At 42.9% G+C, this 24,105-nt stretch overlaps 1 protein-coding gene across 2 annotated transcripts in view; it reads left to right on the forward strand.

The window, feature by feature from the left end:
• The window catches only part of PDE8A (phosphodiesterase 8A), a 142,800-nt gene continuing 122,971 nt past the window's right edge, over window positions 4,277-24,105 (forward strand). Inside the window, exons 1-2 of one of the 2 annotated variants that reach the window (XM_021407665.1) lie at window positions 4,277-4,336; window positions 8,484-8,567. In XM_021407665.1, coding sequence (XP_021263340.1) covers window positions 8,502-8,567 — 66 coding nt within the window. In that variant the 5' untranslated portion in view covers window positions 4,277-4,336; window positions 8,484-8,501. Of the gene's footprint in view, window positions 4,337-8,118; window positions 8,568-24,105 lie in introns of those variants that run through there. The other variant, XM_021407664.1, reaches the window with a different exon arrangement.

The raw sequence follows: 24,105 nt of genomic DNA on the forward strand, positions 1-24,105 counted from the left end.
CTTTCCCTTTCCCTTTCCCTTTCCCTTTCCCTTTCCCTTTCCCTTTCCCTTTCCCTTTCCCTTTCCCTTTCCTTTCCTTTCCTTCTTTCAAGATAAGGTGCTATTCTTAAAGTACCATTCCTAAACCAGAGAGGTTGTGGATACAAGGTCTTGCCATATTTGTGGCTGGGAATGCTAAGAGTTGATATCATACCTTTCAGTAGTGCTTTTTTTGTCCTTCTTAGTGGGTAGAAGGGAAAGAATGACTCTCTCCACTCAGCTCCTTCAGTCTGTGCTAGCAGAATGTGTTTGTTTCTCGTTTTTGATTTTTCCTGATTGTTTCTGCTGTTTTCTTTAAAATACTGTATTTTGGTTCTATTATCTGGTATCCATCTGATTAATGGCACAAACTGCAACGCTTGGACAGCACTGCAATGGCTATACTGGTGCTTAAGAGGTGCAGGCTGATATCTATGTGATTCCATATGAATTTAGTTAGTTTTTTTAATAACAAATTAAACCTGCTAGGGAAAATAAATTTTTCTCTGTTTTTATGCGGTGCTGGTGGAAATTAGGTTGCTGGATCCACAAATGCTTCTGCTAGTCAAATATCTCACCAGAACTGAATTCCCTGTTCCAGCCTCCCAGAGTGGCAGGGGCTCTTCATTCCTGCTAAGGTGAGAACCTGGTGTGTTTAGCTCTGCTGAAACTGTCAGGATGCCCCTCAGCCTCTGGCATTTATCATTTCCCAAGTGTGTCTGCTTCTGCTTTCCTTCTGCTGAAGTACTCTCTAAGCTTTATTGAGCAGGCAGGAAATAGCTTTATGATAATGAATGGTGTCCCGAGCTAGTGGTTCATTCATCAGTTACAGCAAATGGTCACAATTTATGTCTTAATGAAGTCAGATGTATGAATGAGAAACAGAACTCTCCAAATGGTTTCTTACTAGAATGGTATTTTCATAAGCTTGATGACAAATAAGGGATCTCTACAAAAAACAGTCTAGCAAACCCAGTGTATGTATAACACTTCATACCATCTCCCTGTTCACTTCACGTCTTACAGTTCAACAGAAGTGGAAAAGCTGCTTGGCTGAGACCCAGACCAGAGAACATGAAGGTGATTATAGCTATCAGGGATAAGCAGGAGGAAGAACTGGCAGAGACAAAAGTCAGCTACTGTGATCTATCTGTCATCTACATGGATGATGGTTTAGGGACCTCATTGTCTTATCTTTGTTTCTGTGATCTTCCGTATAGAAGGTATAGAAATACTATTTTGTGTTTCTGCACAGGCAATCTGATTTACTTTGTTTTCTGATGTGTAATATACCTCTCCCATTGCCTTAGAGCAGACCCATTTTGAAGTAGCATTGTTTATTTCAAGTTCCATGACATGCATGCATGGAGTTTTGGCTCTCAGCTGGAGGTTCTGTTGTGCAGCAGTTGGCAGCTCTGCAGCTGTTCTGTGACTTTGGGACACCAATAAGTGGTTTTTAAGTCCTACCTAGCCTTCCTCATCTAAAGCAGGCCTCCCTCCAACCCTGTTCTACATACAAAATTTTGCCTCGATCTTTTTCTTTTATGTCCACTACTGTGACAGATTAATCTTTAGCCAGTCCATAGACCTGGACTTATGCACCTATCTTGCTGTGACTGACAACAGTTACTTTTGGAGTCGCATCTTGACGTTATTTGAAACTTGTGGGAGTAATCTCATTTCTCTTCCCCTGCACAATCAAAAAATAATCTCTGCCTGTGCACTGATCTTTATTCCCATTGTTTGGGAGGTGTCATACTGTGCTATAATGGCTGTTAACACGGCACAAAGATCTTAGGTAATTGCAGCTCAAACATTAGTTAGTACTGATGGATTTGTCTCTTTAGCCACCTATGTCTCATTTTGTCCACAAGATGGTGTTGATATTCTGCCCTTATTGTGAGCTCTGCATCAATGGAAACATTCACTGAGGCATGTAACCTAAAAAGAGCTCCCCATTAGATAACCCTTGGCATTGCCTCTGAGAGAGGACCTGAAGGCCTGGCAAGCATTTACAAAGTAAGCCTTATTCCTATGGATTAAGGGAGATGCAGAAAAGGGAATGCCTCATTAAGTCCCCTTCCCAAAATCATGATCCTGCAACAAGCTTGAAAACCTGCTTGGTAGTTTGCACAGAATAACAGGGACTAATTCCCACTTGTCGGTCCATGCAGGCTTCCGCTGTTCAGCCCATGTGATGTGACGAGTGCACTGCTGTCAGCAGGCAGAGCCCCCTGTGCTACCTCTGGCCTGCATGGAAACCTCAGGGACCACCCCTGAATAAAGTCACATCCCGACACAAAGTGCCATGTTTGATCTAGGAAGTGCTGGCAAATCCCAGAGCCAACAGCCATAGAGGGTGCTGCTCTGAGGCCCATAACTTTTCTCCAGCCTACCCTAAGGGATGTTGCAAAACAGTTTTTGTTTATTCATCTTGTTCCTGTTGACATTTTGCTCAAAGTAAGTGAAATACCTGCAGGTAAAACGCTTTTTGAGGTATCCTTTATTTGGCCATACACAAAGTGCTATTGGTCAACATCAAAAATTATGTTTCTGTATATGTGACAGCAATTGCTGTGGAGTGCTAGGACACAGTCAGCTATCTCCTTAGGAGTCAGCTGAATAGTTCAGCTTTGCACAGGCTGTCAGAAATTGCATTTAGGTCCAAATGAAGGTTGAATTCTGCCTTCTGACAACTCCTTTGCAATGGCTGAGAGCTACAAAAATTTATCAGTGTAACCATTAATTTTAAAAACGTGGCCCAAAAGCCATAAATTTTGGCCCTTATCCATTCTTTAAGATCTCTCCTTAGGGTTCAGTTATGTCTCTCTGTCTACAGGAAATTAAGACAAAATGTCGCTATCCTATTGAGCTGTGGCACAGGTGAGATTTCTGTGGGCAGCGTGGTTTATTTCAGGAGTTCCTGTTCCCTCAGAATACTATTCAGAATATTCCCTTCTGTTAATCAAAATAGACCGGTCACTTTTAGAAATGCAGAATGTTTTTAGAAGAACCAGGAGTTAAGATGAGCCGAAAGCTATTGACGTGAAATCCCAAGTCATTAGGACAAAGTACAATTCAAGTTTTTACAGAAGCAGCAATTGCCTTGGGAATTGCGCATTATTTCTTCTGCAGATTTGAAATCTCATTTTAGAAGAACATCAGCAATGCCCTTTTGAACAGCAAATTTAAATTAAAATGCAATCTATCCTCTTTATTCTTTTTTCTGTATTACTTCTGAGTCAGCAAAGCACTGAAATAACTCTGTTAGGTGACTTGCTTGGCCCTGGCTAGCTGTAATACTGAACTGTGTTCAAGGGAGCCAGAGTTCATTGACCCAGACTCTGTAACACAGTTCACGTAAAAATTATACCAGACCTGTTAGTTTTTTTCTCCAGGTGACTAGTAAGCACTTTGGTTGCCATTAATTGTGCCACATCCTTGTGGAATAGGGAGATACAGCATTTTCCTTATCTCATATTAAAGGTGTAATTACTTGACGATTTATGATGTCAGTATTTATCTAATACTTCATACACAGATATATGTTGTTTACTGCAGACTTTTCCTCTCATAGGGAACAAATGGTCATTGCATTCCTCAATATAGCAGTCATGACTGTGACTTGTTCTGGGCATGTGGGCTTCCCAAAGCTCAGAAATTTTGAAGACTGAGGATGTATACACATTCAGCCTTCCTTTCTGGGCAAGAAGGACTGAACCAAATTTCTTTGGCCTTCTGGTGAGCTGGACTTTTCTTGGGATGGCTGGCACCAGGAGCTGACATCTCAAGTTGCAAGGTATTTGTGGTGCCTTAGGGAATTTTTGAAAAAAGGAGTGAAATGAGGATTTCAGTATACCTGTTGTGGCTTTGTTTTGAAGGAATAGATCTCTCCAACTTCTTCCCTGTAATCCTACTTACAAAGTCCCATTCCTGGGAAAGCTCAAGGGCTGTCAGAAGGCTGGTGAATATAATCACAAAAACACAAAAATCCTGAACTGCAAAGACAGTGTTTCTTGACCATAGTGAAAGAGGAAATCGGGCAAGATGTAAATAATTCATCTTCTGTGTGTGTGGCATGTACTTTAACATACTGCTGTTCTCTTTTCTGTATATCCAGCAACATGTGGTAAATGGGAGACTAACTAAGAAGAGGCAGCGTAGAGGGCTGCAGTGGTTGTTCTTGTCAATTGTTAGGCAATGATTTCACAATTGTAGTTCATTTTCCTCATTATGATGCCTAGAGAAGGGCTGTACTGCACCACTGCTGTCAGCAAGCACCAGCGTATTCAGATCCTGTCCCCGCTTCTGCTGAAAGGTGAGCACAATATGAAGCAAAATGAGATTTCTTTCCTAAACAAGAGGAGATTTATAACAGCCAAACAGCCAAGATAGGTCTAGCAAATATCAAAACCTAAAGCCTTTGCAATGATCATCAAGATACAGTCATTTCTATGATAACTCAGCCTCTGAGCTCAGCTCACAAACCTATTTTAACTGGAACAAACAGGTTTATTTCACTGAATCAAGATTCCATATTTTCTCACAGCAGCCCTGATCCCTGTCTTTCAACTTGCCTCAGGAAGGAAAAAAATTTAAACCTTTGTTTAATGTTGACTGATAGCATTGAAGTTTCAGCAGGATGTCAATTAACCTGTTCTGACACACTTCTTGTGATATCAGCTTGTTACTTGCAGGCAGGGCAGCCTCTGCAACGGGCTGCCTTATCAGGGCTTGAGTCAGAGGCTGCAAGACCTGTGGTCTGAGTTTTGTGCTCATGCCTACTGTGAGTTCAGCTGAGCATCCAGCTGAGTGAGATCTGAACAGTATTGGGTTGTCAGTAAGAGCCCAGCATTGCCAGGTTTGGGGCAGCTTGATGTCACACGTACCCCTCTGTAGCACTGGCAGCTTCCTTTTAGTTTCCCGTGTGAGCTTTCCTGATGGTGTGAGCTCAGCTGGGAGCTTCTAGCTCAGCAGGGCATTTACAGGATCCCTTCCCTCTGCCAGACCACCCATTTTCACAAACTCAACATCTCCTCTCTACACAGTTTGGCTCTATTCCCAAGAAACTCAGGCAGAGCCCACAAGTAATACAGTGCAATTTCCTTCGGAAACAAAATGAGAAATGGTTTATAGCTTTTGCTGCTGATCCAAAAGAAATATGTTTCAGACACGTTCATGAGGATTTCTCCTTGCTTCTGCATTAGAAACGCAAAGAGTTGTTTTGTCTCTATGGCCCCTTCCATTTAACAGCTGTTCTCCTGCAGACGTAAATGTTTTTCCTGCCTGTTTTCTGAGGGAGAGAGAAAAACTGCATCACGCTGTGGGCTCTCCTGAAATAAAAAAGGAAACAGATACCCAGCTGCAATTACAGCTCTCACTTCCTGATCTCCACTCCTGGGCTGTACTTCAAAGCCATCTTTAGACCCATCTGCATTTTTCCTTTTCTTTTTCCTCTTCTTCACTTTCCTGGTTGAGTTTGACAGTCAGGACTTCAGAACTACAAATGGGCTGAAAAGTTTAGTTTCCTCCAGCCTCAAGTCACCTTCTGACGCAGGGAATAGACATCACTGTTGCTTTACAGGGGAAAACCACTGAGCTACAGAGACAAATGTGTCTGGCTTGTCATTGCCCAAGAGGTTAGTGACTAATCCATGGGGAGAGTCCTGGTGTCCTAAATTAGTCCGGAGTAAACCAAGCTGTGGGCTCTCCTTCCTGTGATCTGACACAACATGGAACAGATGTCTGGTTTACACTGAAGGTTCGAGCTGAAAACCTTGTTGAGTTTGTTTCTCCACAGCAACCATAGGAAAGTTTATCGTATGTTATGCTGTGTATGGGGAAAGTGTTTCCTTTAATTGCTCTGTTTTAAATTAGGCCAATTCAAAACCAGAAAAACTCTGACAATTACTGCCACAGAATATCATCAAAGCAGGAGGCGTAGCATGGACACCTACGTGGATAATTAGATACAGATCTTTTGCTTGTTAGTTAATGCAAGCAAATTTTGGAAGCCTAGTTTGTCCCTACTCTGGGACAGAGCTAATACGTCACGAAATGGGTGACCTGTAAAGAGAAAACAGGAAAAAAACCCAATAAAGCAAAATACAAAGAAATTCGATATTTCATCTGCGTCCCTTGCCTCCTCTCTTAAAATTCTGCTGGCAATTAGTGATCAGAGATTTTTGCCCAAGAGACTCAAAGGAATGGCAGAAAACAGAGAGTCCTTGAAGCTGCTGTCATAAAGAGCCCTTGTGAATAATTGGGCAAAGACTGGCATGACTCCAGCTTGTGTGCAGCAGAATCTTCCAGCTGGGCAGGGAGTAATTTGGCCGATCCACTGCTCGTGTAGATTGTGAGTTCATGTGACCCTTGAATTATTTCAAAATAGGCAAAACTTGTTGTCAGAGACCCAATTGCATTACTGGAGTGGAGTAAGCATGTGTCCAGCACCTTGAGGAACATAGACGTGCTGCTTACGGGGAGAAGGCTAGGATGATGTTACATATGTTTGTCACCCATGCGGGATGTCAGCTTTGCTTTCCTTGGACTTGTATAGGCAAATGGTAGGATAAGGAGTGAATATCTTCAATGCTCAGCCCTCTGTTCTTGTGAGATAGGAGTGTAAGTAATACTAGTCTCGCAGCGCAGGTGGGAAAACTGGGGCACACACCAGGCTAATGGCTTCAAAATTCACACTCTTATCCTTTGGTGTCCTGCCTTGGTCCATAGGGAGATCTGTGTCCTTACACTTCTGGCCTATTTTGTTTGTTGTATTTGACCTCATTTCTTTGAAGTAGATGTGTAATCAATAATGCATACACCTGGCTCGCAGCTAGACATGCACTACAGTGTTTCTATTCGTGACCTAACCTAGATAGATGCTTTTAGTCAGTTACCGTTTTGTAAAATGTAATCTCAAACTCCTTAAAGACCAATTTTAATTAAACTGCTGAGAAATATCTCAGGAAATCAAATTTAATTATTTGATTAATGAAAGGATGAGTGCATAAATCTAGGATGTGGTTTTGAGTAAATCACTTCTGCACTTTGTGCTTCGATGGCAGAAAGAGGTCTAAAAATCTGATCCCTGTACCTCTAAGGTTTAATGACACTGCCAATGTGAATGATTGATCAAAAGATGTTCTGTTTTGACAAAACTGAAGTTAATCTTTCTCTATAGTTACTATTAAAAAATAAATAAATTGACTGCTACCATATAAATACTCATAAAGAATTGCTCAGCAAGGAAGAAAGTCACAGATTAGACAGAGGAATAAGTGACCTTCCTTGTCCAGAGTAGGCAGTGCCCCTGGAGTCCTCTGATTTGGGGATTATTTCAGAGAAAGCCTTTCCCAAGCTGGTCAAGCAGCTGCTCTGAGCATGAAGCCACGTGTATCTTGAAATAGATGCCAGAGATCACAGTCAGTTTCGAAACTGTAGGGCACCAGCTATCTACAACTGCACTGCCTGATACGCAGTGCAAACAGAACAAAGAAGGTTGATCTTTCATTACCTGCTTTTATTTATACTTATTGTAACCCCTGTCTAAGATGTGCACGATGTGTTTGAAGAGGAATGTCTTTCTAAATTGAGAATGCTCCTTTAGGTATTTGATACTTGAGAAAAACAATCCATTTGCTTGAGGAAGCTTCCTCAGTTGGGAAAAACCTACCTCAGCCCTATTGAGTAGACTGATTTTTACGGGCTCTGGCAGGGAACTTGAGACTATTTTGTAAATTTGTCCCTCTTTTATGCAGACTTTTGAGAAGGGAGCTGTTTTAAGCTGAGTACGTGGCAGATAGAAGTCTTGCAGGCACCCGTGCAGGAGCTTGTGTTCTTTCTCCTGCATGTGGCTGGGCCAGTGCACCAGGCTGTGGGACACCCAGGGCTGCTCCTGCTGAGTTAGGAACAGCCAGCTCCCCCGCCATCTTTGGATTTCTTTCATCTAATAAAAATATTTATCTACCTAAGCAATAGGTTGAATGTAAGTTGGCTTTATTGCTGCAGTGACGTGGAACGTTGGTTGCTGGGTGACCTTGCCTGTGATTTTATGGCCTAGGCCAGCTCTGCAGCACAGGGGTGTGGCTACACCGCTGCACTCCATTCTCACCTTTCTCCTGAGATGATCAGAGCTTCAGTGTCAGCTCTCTTCCAGTACCTGGAAAGCAAGAATCTGATCATCTGATTTGCCATTTGTATTGTGAAAACCTTGATCCTCAAGGAAGACCCAAGGGAGATCAGTGCCTGACTAGAGAAGCTACAGAGGCTTAACAGAAAGGCCAAGCTCAGTGCTGGTGTCACTCAGCAAGGAACTGGGATCTGAAACCTTGGATTACGCAAATGGCCGTGAAGCTTGTGTATGCCTTATTGCTGGGATCTGACAAACTGGAATGCTAGAGCCTGAATGACTTGATTTGGTTTTGCCTGGAGGGTGATTTAATGTTTTCCTTTGGAAACCAAAGTTTTTCAGCTAAGCAGACATGGAAGAAAATGAAGGAGCGGATATTTTGGAAACCAGTCCTGTCTCAAATGGTCCTCGGTGCAAGGTGAGGACTTCTTTTTTTTTTTTTTTTCCAGCTACAGAAAATATTTTATCTTTCTGCTGTTTTCAAGTGACTTTGGTAGATGATTGCCCTTGGATGAGTCTGCATGTAAATTCTACATCAGCCATTGTAAACAACTTCAGTAATTCCTTACAGCAAGGTTGCGCTAAGCATTAGAAATAGAACTGAAATGGTAATGATTTGGGTAAGCTACTGTCATCCACCTCCTGGGAAGTTGCAAATATCTGAGTAAGTACAGGCTTCTGTGCTGTGGAAACTATCAAAATAGTTTTCCTAGGTACTTGGAAAATCCACAGACGACTGCTTTAACATTTGCAGGTCAAATGTATTTACTAAAACCACTGCAAGCATAAGGTAAGATAGGCATTAACTTGGGCAAACAAATGGACAATTAAATGTGTGGAACTCAGTGTCCAACAGCAAACTTCTAATATTCTCCTAAAGCCTGCTGGAGATCGTTTAACCTTCCTAACAGGTCAGCTGTGCTTCTCGTCAAATCTTGGGCAGTGACGTTCAGAGATTGTTTTCTGTTTGCTTGTGTTTGTAATTTGATCTCATGTAACAACATTGTCCTCAGCTCACATATAACCACGGGGCAACTCTGACATCCTGCTTGAAAAATCCTTGTTGCTTCCTGTGCTTGAAATCTGAAAGACTTCCAATTTGGACAGGTTAGCATGTTTGTATTAATCTCATCCTGTTACATGAGATTAAAAGATTAGTGAATTGGGAACTGGGCATTCTACCTCCATCTTGCTGTACCCCTCAAAACTATTTTTTCTTGTATTTTCAAGTTTTGGAGGGGACAGGTGGAAGTCTCACTATTGCTGGTGCTGAGGCCAGGATTTCAGTGCAGACATCTGTGCTTTGGGGAAAGTCTCTGTGGGATCGTGTCAGGAATGTGCCAGTTTAGATTTTAGCTTAAAATAGCTTTTTCTTGATAGGAGTTACTGGAAATTAAGAAAGAACTTAGAGAACTAGGAACCTGCAAAATACCTGTGTGTTTACTACTTGTTAAAAATATTCCTAGTGAATACAGAAATGTGTGTCTCTAATGGCAATCTGTTTGGTTGCAAGAGCTGTTCAAACAGAAGAAACACAGTCACCTCGTCCTGCTGGACATCTGCTCAGCACTGATCACTGCATCTGCAGACTGTTGTTCATAGTAGCGCTCAGAGCCCTTCACCTGAGTATCTCCAACAAAAATATCCATTCCTGTTGCGTTCCCTGTTCTTTTTATTTTCTTATTTAAAAGACAGACATCCAGTTAATAGGCAGAAACAAGCAACGCTCCAAAAAAATGAGTGACCAACCAAACAAAAAAGAGATGAAACAACTGACGTTTTTAAACATTGAGGGTGAAAATTGTTCACCCTGAGCATTTGGCAAGTGGGCAAAGATAACAACATATGTTCACAGAACTCCAGAGCAGCTTGCAACCAAAACGGCTGCCTTTAGACGGTCTGTTACCCACCTCAGATCCTGACTCCTGTGGAAGTGGGGAGTTAAAATGATTTCTGAAAGTATTGTGCAGCTGTGCTCCTTCTACACATCTGCGAGTGTGCTTTGCTTCAATAAATTGGCAGTGCTTTAGACATACAGATATGAGTTCAAGGGAGCCAGGGCAGGATGCATGGTTGTGGAACAAGAGAATACACCGAGTAATAATGAGCACTCTCTCACGGCCTAAAAGTTCAAAGAACTTGTGAAGTTTTACATGCTACTGTATCATGGCTCATACAATGTGATTTTCCCTCTGCTAATCTGGAATTTTCTAGTTTTGCTTTAAAAGCTGGAAAAAGGATTTTTTTTTTTTCTGGGAAAAAACTAGAGGATTTTTTTCAACCTTTTTTAAGTTCTTGCAGTCTTCAAGTACATAACTAACTAACTAAAACTGCAGCGATGTGATAGCACATTCTTCCCAATAATTACCAAGAAATAATATTGAGAGTAGCTCACTAACCAGCTGTTCAGCAACTGCCTTCACTTTTTTTTTTTCCTAAGTGCAAATCTGTGTTTGCAAATAACTTTGTCTGCATGTTATTGTGGGTACAAATGTTACTCATTAGAGCCTCTTTGTCGGCATTGCAAAACGTGTAATTGAAGATCTAGCTACAAACATTTGCTTGTGTTCCCTGCCTTCATATTCAGTTTAAGAGGATTCAGTCTCATTTCAAGATGCAAGTGACAGTGTGTTGATGTTCTTTTGTTTATGATAAAAACATAAAATATCGTTATTTTTCCATAATTAGGAGGGACAATGCCTGTGCTGTGACTCAGGAGGAGACGTGCACGCAGGCTGGCTCGCACCAGTGCCAACAGGGCCCTGCTTTCATAGAATTTTAAATGCGCTTGTAGGGTTTTTAAATAAAAAGAAGCTGGTTAGTTATTAACTTGCAAGAATATCTGATTTTAGAGAACAGAAGATTACAAAACAAACTGGATTTTCACCAGCTCCTGAAGGGCAAACAGCACACTGCATCTGGGGAGGGAGGGAGAGAGAATTTTCCCCTTGCATTTCCCTGCAGTGTGTTTGTGTTGAAGCTTTTTCGCTCTCCTAGTACTTGATGTAAATGTTAATTAGCACTCCAGGGAAAATGTGTTAACAAATGTACCTTTGACACAGGTCCACAGCCGTGCTTTGCTGTGTAGCTGCAGGCTGGAAAGATTAGCTGGCAAAATACCTTGTGCTGCTTTTGAGGAAACTCCTCAAACACAAACTCAGCGGTGCTTGCTGAGCGCTTTGGCTCTGCTGCTCTGTTGCAGCTCAGGCTGTACTTGCTGCTGTGTGGAAGAGGTGCCTGGGAAACCTGAGCAGCTGTAAAAAATAAGAGCTAACTCCTGGAAAAAGGAGGCTTGAAGCCATTAACAGGCTGCAAATAACTGGGCTATTGTTTTCACAGAATTAGGAAAAATCGTCTTGATTTAGCACAAGCTTTGGCAGAAATGATTCCTTCTCCTCTTGCAGTGCTGATCTTCATTAGCAATAAGTATGGGTGGGAAAGTCATTACTGTAAGCTGTTAGAGTAGAAAGGTGACAGTAATGCTTTCATAAACTCATTTACTTCCTTTCCATACATGGCAAGTCAGAGATTCAGAAATGGAAATCCTTTGGAGGTGGATTTTTTAGTAGTGTTCAGACCTCCTTTGACTCAGGTTAGCACACAGACATTCCAGTGCTGTCTGTCCAGTTTAATTCCTGAACATTGAGGTATTTTGTACCATGACTTCTGTGAAAATATATGCGGACGTTTTCCAAGATTTGGCTTGTTCAGCTGTTCATTCCTGAGCAGTATCAAGTATTGATTTATTCCCCATGAGGAACAGATCATTTAAGATGAACACACTCAGAAGTGTGATCTACTGGTTGGCAACCTTACCTACAGGAGAGAGTTGGAGCTCGATAATCTTTCAGGTCCCTTCCAACCTAAGTCATTCTATAATCCTATGATTGTAAGAGCCCAATGTTACTAACAGCCCTATGTAATTAGGTCAGTGATTTCAGCCCAGCTTGCTTGGATCTGGCCTGGGGTTTGCACTAGCAATGCCAAAAACCCCAGAGGATGGTGCCTGTGTCTCAGAGGGATGAGCACTGCCACTGTTGGACATCATCCCTGTTAATGCAGCGGGATGTCGCATAAAGGGGGCTCATATATTGACACACACTTTTTCAGCTGATCTGGCCCTGGCAACTTGGTGTAGCCCTTGGTGGGTATTTGGGAGAATTTATATAGGCTGTGATGACATAGCCTGGTGCAGGGCCATTGGTGTCCATTTTGGACCTGACTTTGAGGTTTTCAGAGACATCCATCAGTGAGTAGGAGTGGTGCAGGCAGAACATGGCCATGTGTCTGAGCAGCAGGTAGCCCAGAGGGCAAGTGCTGACCCTGGGCAAGTCTGACCCCTCCACTGCTTTCTGCATGCTGCATCTCCAAGTATTTTGAAGTGCAGGTGAAAGAACCCCCATCTTTGCAGTGGAGATCTCACTTTGAATTACTGCTAGATAAATGTGGCCTTGACTTGGTAAAAGATATCTGAAGCTATTGGATGGAAGCCCCCTGGCACGTCATTGCAGGAAGATAGTGCTGTGCAGGAGCAGTTTTATTGCACTGCAGACTGCTCCCCTCTGTAGGGAACAGAATTTGAGTGCATAGCCCTGTCCTGCCTCAAATGTGCGCTGTGGAGGTGTGAAGGTAGCCGTGGCAGGTAGGCATCCGAACCTGGCCCCCAGCCCTCAGATTCCAGTTAATCTCCTCAGCTGTTACTTTTTTGTTGGTTTCTATAAACTGTGATCTGTCAAATTTCAGCAAAAATAGATGCAACTGTCAAAAATCTTGTAAAAATTGCATCTCCAAGGACAACAGTCCCATCTGCAGGGTGGCTGTCTGTCTGTCTGGTGTTGGGTCTGGTTCATTATGACAGTAATCTGACTCCTCAGACTTGGAAAACATCTTTGCTGTGACACTCAGCTGTAATCTGGTTCTCACGTTGCCATAAACTGATCACACAGCAAGGCCTGGACCTCTGCCTTGTTGAACTATGGATGTTACTTTAGTTGCTTAAAAGGAAAACATATAATAAATGCTGAATTCTTGTTGGCCCAAACAACTGAAAGAAAAATCACAACATTCCCTAAATCAACAGATGGCAGCTTCTAAACAAAATCTGGACATCAGCCAGAAACATAGAAGGCAGAGCGGGATGCTGTGTCCAAAAGAGACCTTGAAGCTTCCCTGCCCAGGCTGTGGGCTGAGCTGGGAGCTCTGCCTGGTGACGTTAGCCTGGACCTCAGAAGAGCTGCTGGTGCATAACCCTACCTGGTTTGCAGTCAGGAAATTTAATTATCACTTCCACAGAAGACACTGCAGAGCACCTGCTGCATGAAACATGCATTTATACTTGACGTGTCCCGTAATTTTTTTCTGTTTCCGCATATGGAGTGAAGGTTAGTGTTCCATACACTGTGGACAAATAGTAGTTGCCATGGGTACCATAGCCTTGAATTTCCCATCTTCTGAGTGATTAAATTCCCCACCTTAGTTTTGCTTTATTGGTTTATTTTTCTAATTCCTGATTTCCTTGGTTTGCTCACTTCTCAAGAGAGCAAAGCAGGACATTTCACAGGCTCATTGTATCTTCTCCAGTATTGCATTTTGCACACTGGTTTGGAAGAACACGTAGGGTGTTGCTTTGCAACATGCAGTGGCAGATAAGAGCATTGTGATGCCCAGCTCCCAGAGGCCATGTGAGCCCAGGGCTCCGCAGGGAACTCCTTGTGCACGAGGCGTCCCCGAGCACAGCTCTGTGCCTGAAAGGGCTGCACGTATCTGATGGGCTAGGCAGGCCTCTGCAATGCTGCTGGCTGCTCTACGCCGTGCCTCGCAAACTCTCTGGGTGCTTAGGTTTATTCCATAATCCTAGCCCTCCAGAAAGCGGCATAAAATAATATTGAATTGGGAACCACAAGCTATAAAAACATAGCCCTAGTTGGTAAGTAAAATGAATAAGTAGCTGTTAAATGCAAAGTGAAAAGGTATAACAGGACACTGGGTGCTTTGGCTGTTTAATCTGAAGTGTTCTATAAATAAAGCTAGGTTGCTACACATTGACAAAATTGGTCACTCCCTAATTTAAGGCATGTCATAGGCAATGGAAAAAGTGGCCCATAGACCTGACTAATGTGGATAGAAATAGAGAGCAATTTGGACAAGTAATGATATAATCCCAGCCTTGTAACTGCAAACCCTGCAAGCTGGACAGCAGCACCATCAGCTTAATAGCGCTTTCCTCCTGCAAACACTTACGGTGGCTGAGGTCGATTATCGGACACTGTTTACTTTGAAGTCATGATAATTAAAGCCAGAGTGTCATCTGCACTGTAATTAACATGCTCCTCTACACCTAATTCATTCTGACAGTATAGATTAATGATGGTAAATGACCAGCAAGGATTTATCACGAGGTGATTCTCTGTTCCGCGGGCTGCCTTAGACAATGACAGGAAGCGATTGTTAAGTTTAGGCTATTGTCCTGATGTAATCGTGCATGTTCATTTGTAGCTTTGTTTTGCAGTAAAACTCATCCAAGGGCTTAATAAAGATTTAGTTATGGTCCCTATGAGGCTGAGCCATGTTTGTAAATGGGAGAGACACAGGCTGGTGATACTGCTCTGATTTTCCTGTATCGTAGTGTTTGTATCCCTGCTGGTATCAATAGGAGTTGGGACCAATCAGCTTTTCTAAAAATCAGGTGCTTTAGCTGACGCTAAGAGGTTTAAAAGACCAAGACACACTATATAAAGGAGATGCTACCCCGAAGGGAAGGTATCAAGTTCCCTGCATGCGCAGAGCCTCGGGGGGTTTCACTAGTCCTGCTTGCAAAATCTTGACTTTCAAGTCAAACCGGACACAGCTTAGGGGACAACACCATGTCATGCTAAGCAGAAAGTCATGAAAAATGATACAAATGAAATGAAATTTTCCAAGGCATACATGGCACTCAATCTCTGGTTAATTCTTGCTAAAAGTAGTTCCATCATTGGCTTTTCTTAATAATAGCTTCCTTATGTACACAAGGGCTTAAGCTGACTGACTTTAACTGCGTCATGTATTGCCTCAAGAATACTTGACTAACAAGATGATCAAAGTATGCTGTTCCATGTGTCAATCAATAGGAATTAATATGCAGGAGCCTAGTCAAAAAATGTGAGATTACGATGGAGATCTGGTTTTCTTTGCACTGAAGTGCTGCTGTGAGCAAACAAATGCTAATGCAGTGAACTGGCTTCCACTGTCTCTGCTCCCTTAGGCCGGCATTTTTCTGGCTCCTTGCATGTTTCCCCATTTTTACCAATCCAAACCTCCCTCCTGGATGTGTTGAAGCTCCTTCATGTTTGCAGCAGAGGTCTGAGATTTTTGGATTAAAGAAGTGAAGCAGTGGAATTGCACAAATGAACAACAGAGGTACTTAGGCAGCAGCAGGTGTCTGATTTGGGTTTGCCATATTCCCTAACGCATGCACAAGTCCCGTCCTGAGGATCAGGCTGCAAATCACCTCCAGCGGGTAGCGATCGTAAGTCTAATAACTGACTCCTTAAAATAAATAGGGCACAAGGAGAATTTGATTTGACCGTGTAGACAGTTCTCAGAGCACACAGGTGGGTCCTAACTTGCTCTGATTTGTAGATTGGTTTGGCCTGAAGGAAATGAGTGGTCATAGCCTTTAAGGCCCACAGAGGCGAATGGACTAATTCCTACCATGACTGCACGAAGAACCTTTGGCTGAATGCAGAGCAGAACAATTTCTCCCCAGTGGCACTGCGATGTGCAGCAGCACCAGAACAGCACATGTTTTGGGTACAGAGGGTAGTCCTGTGTGCTCCACTGCCCACCCTGGATGCCTGCGTTCTGCAGTGTACCTCCAAACATCCGGCTGGCTCCACTGGCTCTGTCAGCTCTGTGCTGGAGCAATCATCCCTCTCTGGGATAGCTCCCTTGAAAGGCATTTTGGCCATTGCAGAGGATGCTCTCTTAGCAATATTTTTACTACCGAATTCAAATACAAGCTGTCTTTTGAATAGAAACATACATAATACATTTTGAAAGGAAAGAAAGAGTATTTCATATCAGTTCTCATTTTGAGGGAGAGATAAAAGATGTCTACTCTGAAACTTGCTGCTCACATCCCTTTTCATTTTTGTTCCCAACTGTAACAAAGGGAAGATGGGAAGAACTGAATTATGCAATTTGGCTTGAAAGGGACAATTTATTCTCTTTCCCTCCTCTCAGAAGGTAAATCCAGGGACAAAGACCTGCAGTGTGTCAAGGGGGAGTGTGTTATGGGATCAGCCTTTGCAACAGCTCAGCGGTCAACGCTGGCCACAGACACACAGTTGTCCAAAAGAGTCACCTATCCCAAACGGACTCAAGTCAGGCTCTGCTGTAAGTGACCTGCTGGTGTGATGTTTGGTAGATTGTTGCTCATAGACTTGCCCAAGCACAAAGCTTAAATGCAAATGCCTTTAATGCTTATAGAAAATATTGCGGTGCTTTACCCTGGGGACACCAGCTTGGCCCTGGCGGCTGCTGGCTGTGAAGCAGTGCTCCATGTTCTGTTGGTCTCTGCTCCATAACCAAATAGTTTCTCTTCTGTAAATGACATGGGGAGAGTAAATAGACCAGGGGAAACAATAGAGGTGGGGAGAGAATGAAAGAGCAGAAACACCTTTTTTATTTCCCTTGGAACAAAATATTTTGGGAAATGAGTGCACGTGAATTGTTGCCCCTTCTCCAGCCTCAGAGAGATGATGATGAGGTGCCATTGGAGAGGAGAGTGTGGATTAAAAAGGAGGTCTCTGAGGCACCAAGGCCATGGAAATGCACAGTGTTGGCATTTGTCATGTTAGCGTTTGCTGCTGTTGGCTGTAGAGATGCCTTCTTTGCACCTTAATCCCTGAAGAAACTGGGGTACATCTGAAAAGGGTTAATAATCTTTGCAATTTTTCCACCTGTGAAATAAGAAAATAGGGGTGGGAGCAGAGCTGGGTGAATGGTGAATGTTTTTGGTTTGCTATTTGAACACCCACCCTGGATATGAAAAATAAACAGGTTAAATGAAACCAAAAGCATAAACCAAAAGTTTCTTTGGAGAAAATTTAGACGTTTGGGAAGAAAAAAAAGATGGCAACATGTTTTTCTCAGTACTAAGTGCCTGATGTTGCTTTACGAGCTCTTTATTTTTGTCCCATTTCATTCTGGAAAAAAAAAATCAGATCCAAGCTATTTAATTTAGAAAATACTAAAGCAAAATACTTAACAGAATCATAGAATAGTTGATGCTGGAAGGCACCTCTGGAGATCACCTATGCCAGCCTCTGTTCTCAAAGTGTATTTGAATGTGCTACATACAATTCTGTTTTGAGATTTTCTTTGTGTCATTTCCCAAATTTGACTTGAATTCCAAATAGATCTGGAGCCCACAGATTGTATGTTGGGGGTGAATTTAATACATATTGATTTGTCTGTTTTTTTAGGCTTCTGTTTGGAATACCTGTGTGCTCTTTGCCAGGTTGGCAATGTGTGCCATTTCTGGATTCTGTATACAAAGCGTTTCCCAGATGTCATGGATTTCACGTAGTTCCTCTTTTCGTCTTCCATTTGGCTTGATCTACCCAAGACTGTCTGACCTTATGTTTGCTTATCATAGTGCACTTCTTTCTTGTAACTTAAAACAGTGTGGACACTTATGGAAGGAAAGCATCTGTACTTGTTATGAAAAATAGGAATATACTGTCTGGTTGGCTTCCTACCTGTGCTCACATTGATCAAAACGCTCACTGATGTGCGCCAGTGGTTGACTGAAGGGACAAATTATGATCTGCCATTTATCCGCTAACTTCTTTTGGTCTTTTTGTTTAAAGGAGAATTAAAGGGTAAGGAGACAACACTCAGAGCACATAAAGAGCAGCTGGTGACCAGAAACATGAATGAATGACTAGGATGACTCTGCTTTTTGGCTTGGATGTGCCTAGAAGTTTCTTCAAATCCTAAAAAAAAAAGCCCCCAGACTTGGGAAAATAATTTGGTGGCACCCATAACTGTCCCTCTCTTGTGTTCTGTGAAGTTTGGTAGGGATTTTTTAATTGTGATTGGTGTGCTTTGGACACTGACTGGAGCAGTAAAATAGGTTTTGTCACACATGTTGTCATAAGGTGCTGTGCACATGAGAGAGGAACTGTCCTATGCTGACTGCTAATGTATAGCTGGTGTAAAGCACAGCCCTGCTCTTGCTTCCAGTGCTGAATGAAACACGCCCACTCTTTGTGAAATGGAAGGACAGTAATGGTTCTGTCAGCAAATGCAAGTCAGCACTTCTATTTTATTCTTTTTTCTATCAAGGCTTATTTTAGTTTCCTGTTCTGCCTTTTCTTATTGCGAGTCATAAAAACAGACTAAGGCTCAGGGGTTCCTTTGCAAAACCATTCCCTCATGCTTACAGCTGGAGTAATTTTCCAACATTGACATGAGCTCACAAAATGTTAGTCTGACTCTAAAGAAGATTTTCCAGAGCTGGCTGAAGGTTTTGGCTTAGTTTTAGAATCAGCTATTCCGGAAACTTTTCTGGAGTGGACTCTGGATAACCTGGCACCATTTAGAGCATTAAGAAGTCATGCACGATTTGGCCTTTCAAAATATATAACATTTTTAAATTTCTCACCTCAGAAGTTATCTTTCTATTCATCAAATGTCAGCTGTTTCCAATTGCTTCATCCTACTTTGATCACTTATTTTCCTTTTTTTGTTCCTATGCATAACTAAATACCTTCTTTAAATCAACTTGAAGTAATTCATTTTTCCATTCATCTATTTGCTTGTGCTGGTTTCTTTTCTGATTGGAATGCTACATGAATGTCATGTACCGAAGGAGCAATATCATCTGTGCAGTCCTGAGTGCAGAGTACTTGGCTTCACTTCTGCAGCTTAATAAGTGAAAAACATGAAGACAGCTGCCAGTTTCTGCATGTTTTCTCTGGTTTACTTTCTACAGCTCTGAGCAGAAGTGCTGAGACCACAGCAGCTCTGCACAGCTTGTATGTCCAGGTCCGTGGTATGGTGAGTGTGCCAGTTCCTTATTTCTAGTTAACAGTGCAGGGTGAGGTGTAGGAAACGTATCATAAGATGTATCCATACAAGTCCTGTACTGAACGTGACCAGCTATTGCCACTTCTTGGTCCTGCCAGCTCTGTAACACCCAAATGCAGTCTTGCTCTGCATTGATGTGTGGCTGACAAGCATGCCTGCTGCTCTTAAGTAACCTTGGTTCGTTGCCCTCAAATTAGAATGAAATTTCTCCAGCCTTTGATCTTTTGTATAATGGCCGAACACCCACCAGAATTCTGATCAATGTGCATATGACGCATGCATTTTTCTTGCAATTGACAAACACAGAAGTTGAAATTATCCAGAAAAAATGAATATGACACACAGCCAAGCATAGGAAAGAGTTTGTTTTGATTTGGATTTCTTTTTTTTTTGGTGAGGAAAAGAATATGCTGGAGAAGGATTTGACAAGGCAAAGGATCCAGGTTGCTGTGGCAATCATATCCCAACTCTGGCTGCTGTAGCAGCGGCCAATGTGAGCTATGCTGTGCTCCACAGGGGAGGAGTGGGGTCTGGTCTGCCCGTGGGCCCCAAGCACTAAACCTTACTGTCCAGATTGGGATATCTAAAACTGCATTTCCCCAGGATCACTGCCAAATGACTAATCTTGGACACTTCCAGGCATTCCAGCATGTCTGGTTAGTGGTTACTCTAGCCATCCTATCATGTTTTTGGGAACTAAATGTTTTGCATGCTAAAGCAAGGTGCATGTTATACAAGGGGTGCCTATAATGGATTGAGAGAGTCTGTAGCCAGCACACAGTGGCTTTACATCAAAGATAACCATCTGAAGAGAGAACACTGTGTATGTGTTTGAAGTCAGAGACACGGAGGAATTGCACCCCTTCCTACTGTTTATTTAGGAGCCATGGGCAGAGGGATGGATAGGAAGGAGGGATTTTTAAACTCTGAGTGAATTAATTTGTTCATTGACATCTGCTTTGATTTCCATGCAAGTGGCAACTACCTGTTATGGCCAGAGCTGACCTATTGAGACATGCTCTGAAGTAAGCCACTGCTCATACAAGCATCAAACTACTTCCAGTAAAAAAGAGCTTGCGCTTTTTGCAGAGACATCCTGAGCTCACAGACTGTTCTGTTCCATAGCCTCACCTGCTCCTGTTCACTAATGCCCTAAAACTGCACTATCTGTAGTCATTCCTGCACTGCTTGCTTCCCAATGGACATCCCTATGTTATCTCACAAGATTTCCTTTTTTGCTTAAGGTACAACTTGCATTTAATAAAACAGCCAGCAGTATGTCTGACCACTGCCCGCATACTGCCTGAAGCCCGAACACTTCCCTGTAGCCAGTGTATCTGCCAGAGGGCATGGCTGGTTCTTGAGAATGCTCTTTAGGATTTCGCTGTACTTTTAGTTCAGTGATAAATTATTGTGGTTTCCAAAGGTTAATTGTAAGTGCTCTACAGAAGAGATGTCCTGTTCAGATAGTGTGGTTTCCTTTTAATTGTGAATTTGGATCCAGTTTTGTTCTTCTTCTATGTTGTAACGGTCCAGAGTCGGCACCATGCAGGCTGTATTGATACGAGTTCAACCTCTTTGCAAACTCTTCTTTTGTTCCTTCTTTTTAATCCTGACTCCTTCCTCCCCTTATATGGAAGCTTTGTATCTCCTGTCTGGCATCAGGGCTGGATTGGGTCACAGTACTCCCCGTCTGACGGAGGGAACAAGCAGGAGGATGAGCCCAGCGCTGGGCTCAGCGTGTGGCTGAAGGCCGCTCCCAGCCGTGGCTGCTGCACGCTGTGGTCTGGTCTGTTAGGCAACACTAAATCTTCTAAGAAATGTGTTAAATTGTGTGGTTACATGAATCTATTGTCTTTGCTGAGAATTTCAGTCAGTAACCTGTTATACCAGTACAAGGAGCAGTTTTCATGTTCTGACATGTTCACCTAAAATACTGGGTGTTCAGTCAGGGCGGGCCTGACAGCTCCTTGTCAGGATCCCTTCACCCTGGCTAGCTAAGCTCGATTTTATGCCCATGCAAATGAGCACTCAGGAAACACACGTTAAAGGAGGCCTAAATAGCTGATTGAACTGGGTAGGACTGGGAGGCTTTGTGGCTGCGGGTGCCACCCACCGCCGTCCCACGATGTTTGAGAGCTGGGCTGCGCCCTACAGCCCGGCTGGGCTCTAGGAACGGGAAGCAGCACCCTAGCTGTCACTTGGCTGCAGAGAGCCATAAGCAGGCTCATTTGGAGCACGCCAGCGCACTTTCGGGCCTACTGCTCATCTTGCCAGCATTGCTCTTGAAGTCTTTCCTGAGCAGGACAACTGCAAATGCCAACAGACCCGTGCTCAAACAAGACCTTACAAATCTTTAAAAACAGCAGAGTTGAGAAAATGGAAGATGAGAAGTGTTTCCTTGAACAGCTGTGAGTATCAGGCGACCTGTTATTGCCCATGTACAAGTCAGATGCTGCGAGAGCCCACTACACTTGTCTGCCCAGTGCACCAGCTTCCTGCAGGAGTTCCCATCTGTAACGAAGCCAGGAGACTTTCCTTTCCAGGGGTAAATCTATGCTAAATGCCATCTCGCCTCAATGAACATGACTAGAATTTTCATTATATATTGAGCTTCAGAGAAGTACAATCTTAAATAAATATCAGCAAGTTGTGTTTAAAAGCCTCTTACGTGAGCGCTGGGCAGTTTCAGCTTGTGGTTGACACCAAGCAATTTCTTGCTGGGCTTGACCAACGTGTGCTAACTCCAGGAGAGGCAGGGCTATGCTGTGAGTTATGTCAAAAGTACTTCAAAAATACAGATTTTACTTGACTATATTAACTATTTTAAATATGCAATTGCCCAGAAACCACTAAAATTTCAAAAGAGGGATTCTTTTGTGAAGGGAGTCAGATTACAGCCTTTCTTCCAGGCTGTGGCAAATACTTCCTAGGTGATTTGGGGCAAGTCGCTCAATTTGTGTTTTCCCTCCTGTAGGGAATTAGAGTCATAGATCAGCCAGTATCTCTGATGTATTCCAGTTTGCCTGCGCTACAGCTATAGAAGTTTAGATAAACAAGAGTTTATTTTTATTTGCAGCTCAAGAGAGAAAAGAAAGCAATACAGCAACACTTCTAGAAGAAATCCAAGATTTCTGTAATCTCTTCTGAGGTTCTTTTTTCACTGAAGCGGTTAATAAAGCTTGGATGTAGTGTATTCTAATGTGCATAATTGAATTGAGCACTTTAAATTCTTTTAGTTATATGGCTCCTGTCTGTCTGTTTTTGTTTTACTTTTTTTTTTTCCCCCACTGCTGAGCTCCATAATTGTTCCTTTTAGCCACAGTCACGTAAGGTCAGGCTGTACCTTGCGAAGGAGCCGAACTGCAAACAAGGCTAGCTAAATCCCGTTCCTGTTGTTAATCCTCCCAGTTCTGGGCCTAGCACTTGGCAGAGCAACAAAAGCAAACTTTTTGTCATAAGTTCACATTCTCCTCAAGGGGAGGATGAGTTGGGTAATTCCTGCCTTCTCTAAGAAGGGTGTAATGTGGCAGCTAGCTCAGATTTCCGTAATGCAGGGGTCACAGAGTACTTTATCTAAAGACCACCATTTGTACAGGGTGAATTTAGTGTGATGACATTGTTCCTTTTCTCAAAATGTGTATGTGAAAAGTAAATGTGGTGATGTCTTTAAATTGACGAGAAAATGGTGAAAGCGCATGTTGTTTGTAGTCTGGTAGAACACTAGCCTGGGTCTTCAGGTTTCGTTTGAAGCTTGCAGCGCTCTAAAGGATTTTTATTCCTGCCTCAGTCTCTGTCTAGCAGGTCCTTGTGTAATTTGCTTTCTCTTCCTCTTATTATTTTTTACAATCTTCATCTCTGCTTCAGTTCTTTGCATGTTATGTTCATTGCGTGGGAGCAAGCAGAACAAATTGAGAAAATCCAGCTGGGAAGCAGGGGAAGGCTGATGCACTTTGTGCCCAGAGCCTTGGGGCAGCCTGGGGGAGCCCAGGTGTGGCCAGCACAATGCTGTGTGAGCGCAGGGACCCAACACAAAGCGCCATGCTGGGATCAATGTGGGATCCGTCTGCTCTACTTAGGGCAGCTCAGACACCTGCCTCAGATGGGAAAGCGTGCTTATTAATGTGCTGGTGTTACCAATAGGCTGCTGTGTTAAGATAATAAAAAAATGTTGTCATGTGGCGAAATGGTGAGAAAAGTTGGAGGGGAAAGAAAAGAATAAAAAGTAGAAACCCTAAAAAGGGAGAAAAACAGTAACCTTCATCATTTGAGAAATTATATATTCCTCATCTAGATCAGTATTGAATTACTGAGTTTGAAGGCCACGTAGGAGCAAGGAGGATAAGCACTGGATGCAAGAAAATGGTGCACAGTGAGAGTCACCTGCTGGGAGCACAGCATCCCTCTCTGTTGCTCCAGCCACCACCATACCCCCATCCCAAGCAGCTTCCCCACAAGAAAAAGGGTCTGGGGGCGATTACGCAGGGCAACTTTCAACTTTTCAGTCCGTTTTTCTTCTGTATTCTGACACTGTGAAAACCCTAATGCAAATACCTCTGAAATCAGAGCAGATTTCAGAGACTTCTCTTCTTCTGATGAACAAGATCTTTAGAGCTAGTGGGAAGCTTTTAAAGATGTGGCTAATGCTGTTTTGAGTGTTGCAGCATTGTGATAATGTACAAGTAACTGAAGCTAAAGCCACTGAGCAAAAGAGTGGGATTCTGGGTACTATAACCGAACTTCATCACCAGCAGGAAATCAACAGGTATGCAAATTCTCCCTTGTACCCCAGAGTCACCTTCTGGTGGGGCTGTGTTTGTGTCTCCCACACCTTAAGGAACACCCAATGCAGCTTGCCAGCAAAGAAAAAATAAACAACG

This window comes from Numida meleagris, chromosome 9 (assembly GCF_002078875.1).
Source record: "Numida meleagris isolate 19003 breed g44 Domestic line chromosome 9, NumMel1.0, whole genome shotgun sequence".
In the NCBI taxonomy this organism is placed as follows: domain Eukaryota; kingdom Metazoa; phylum Chordata; class Aves; order Galliformes; family Numididae; genus Numida; species Numida meleagris.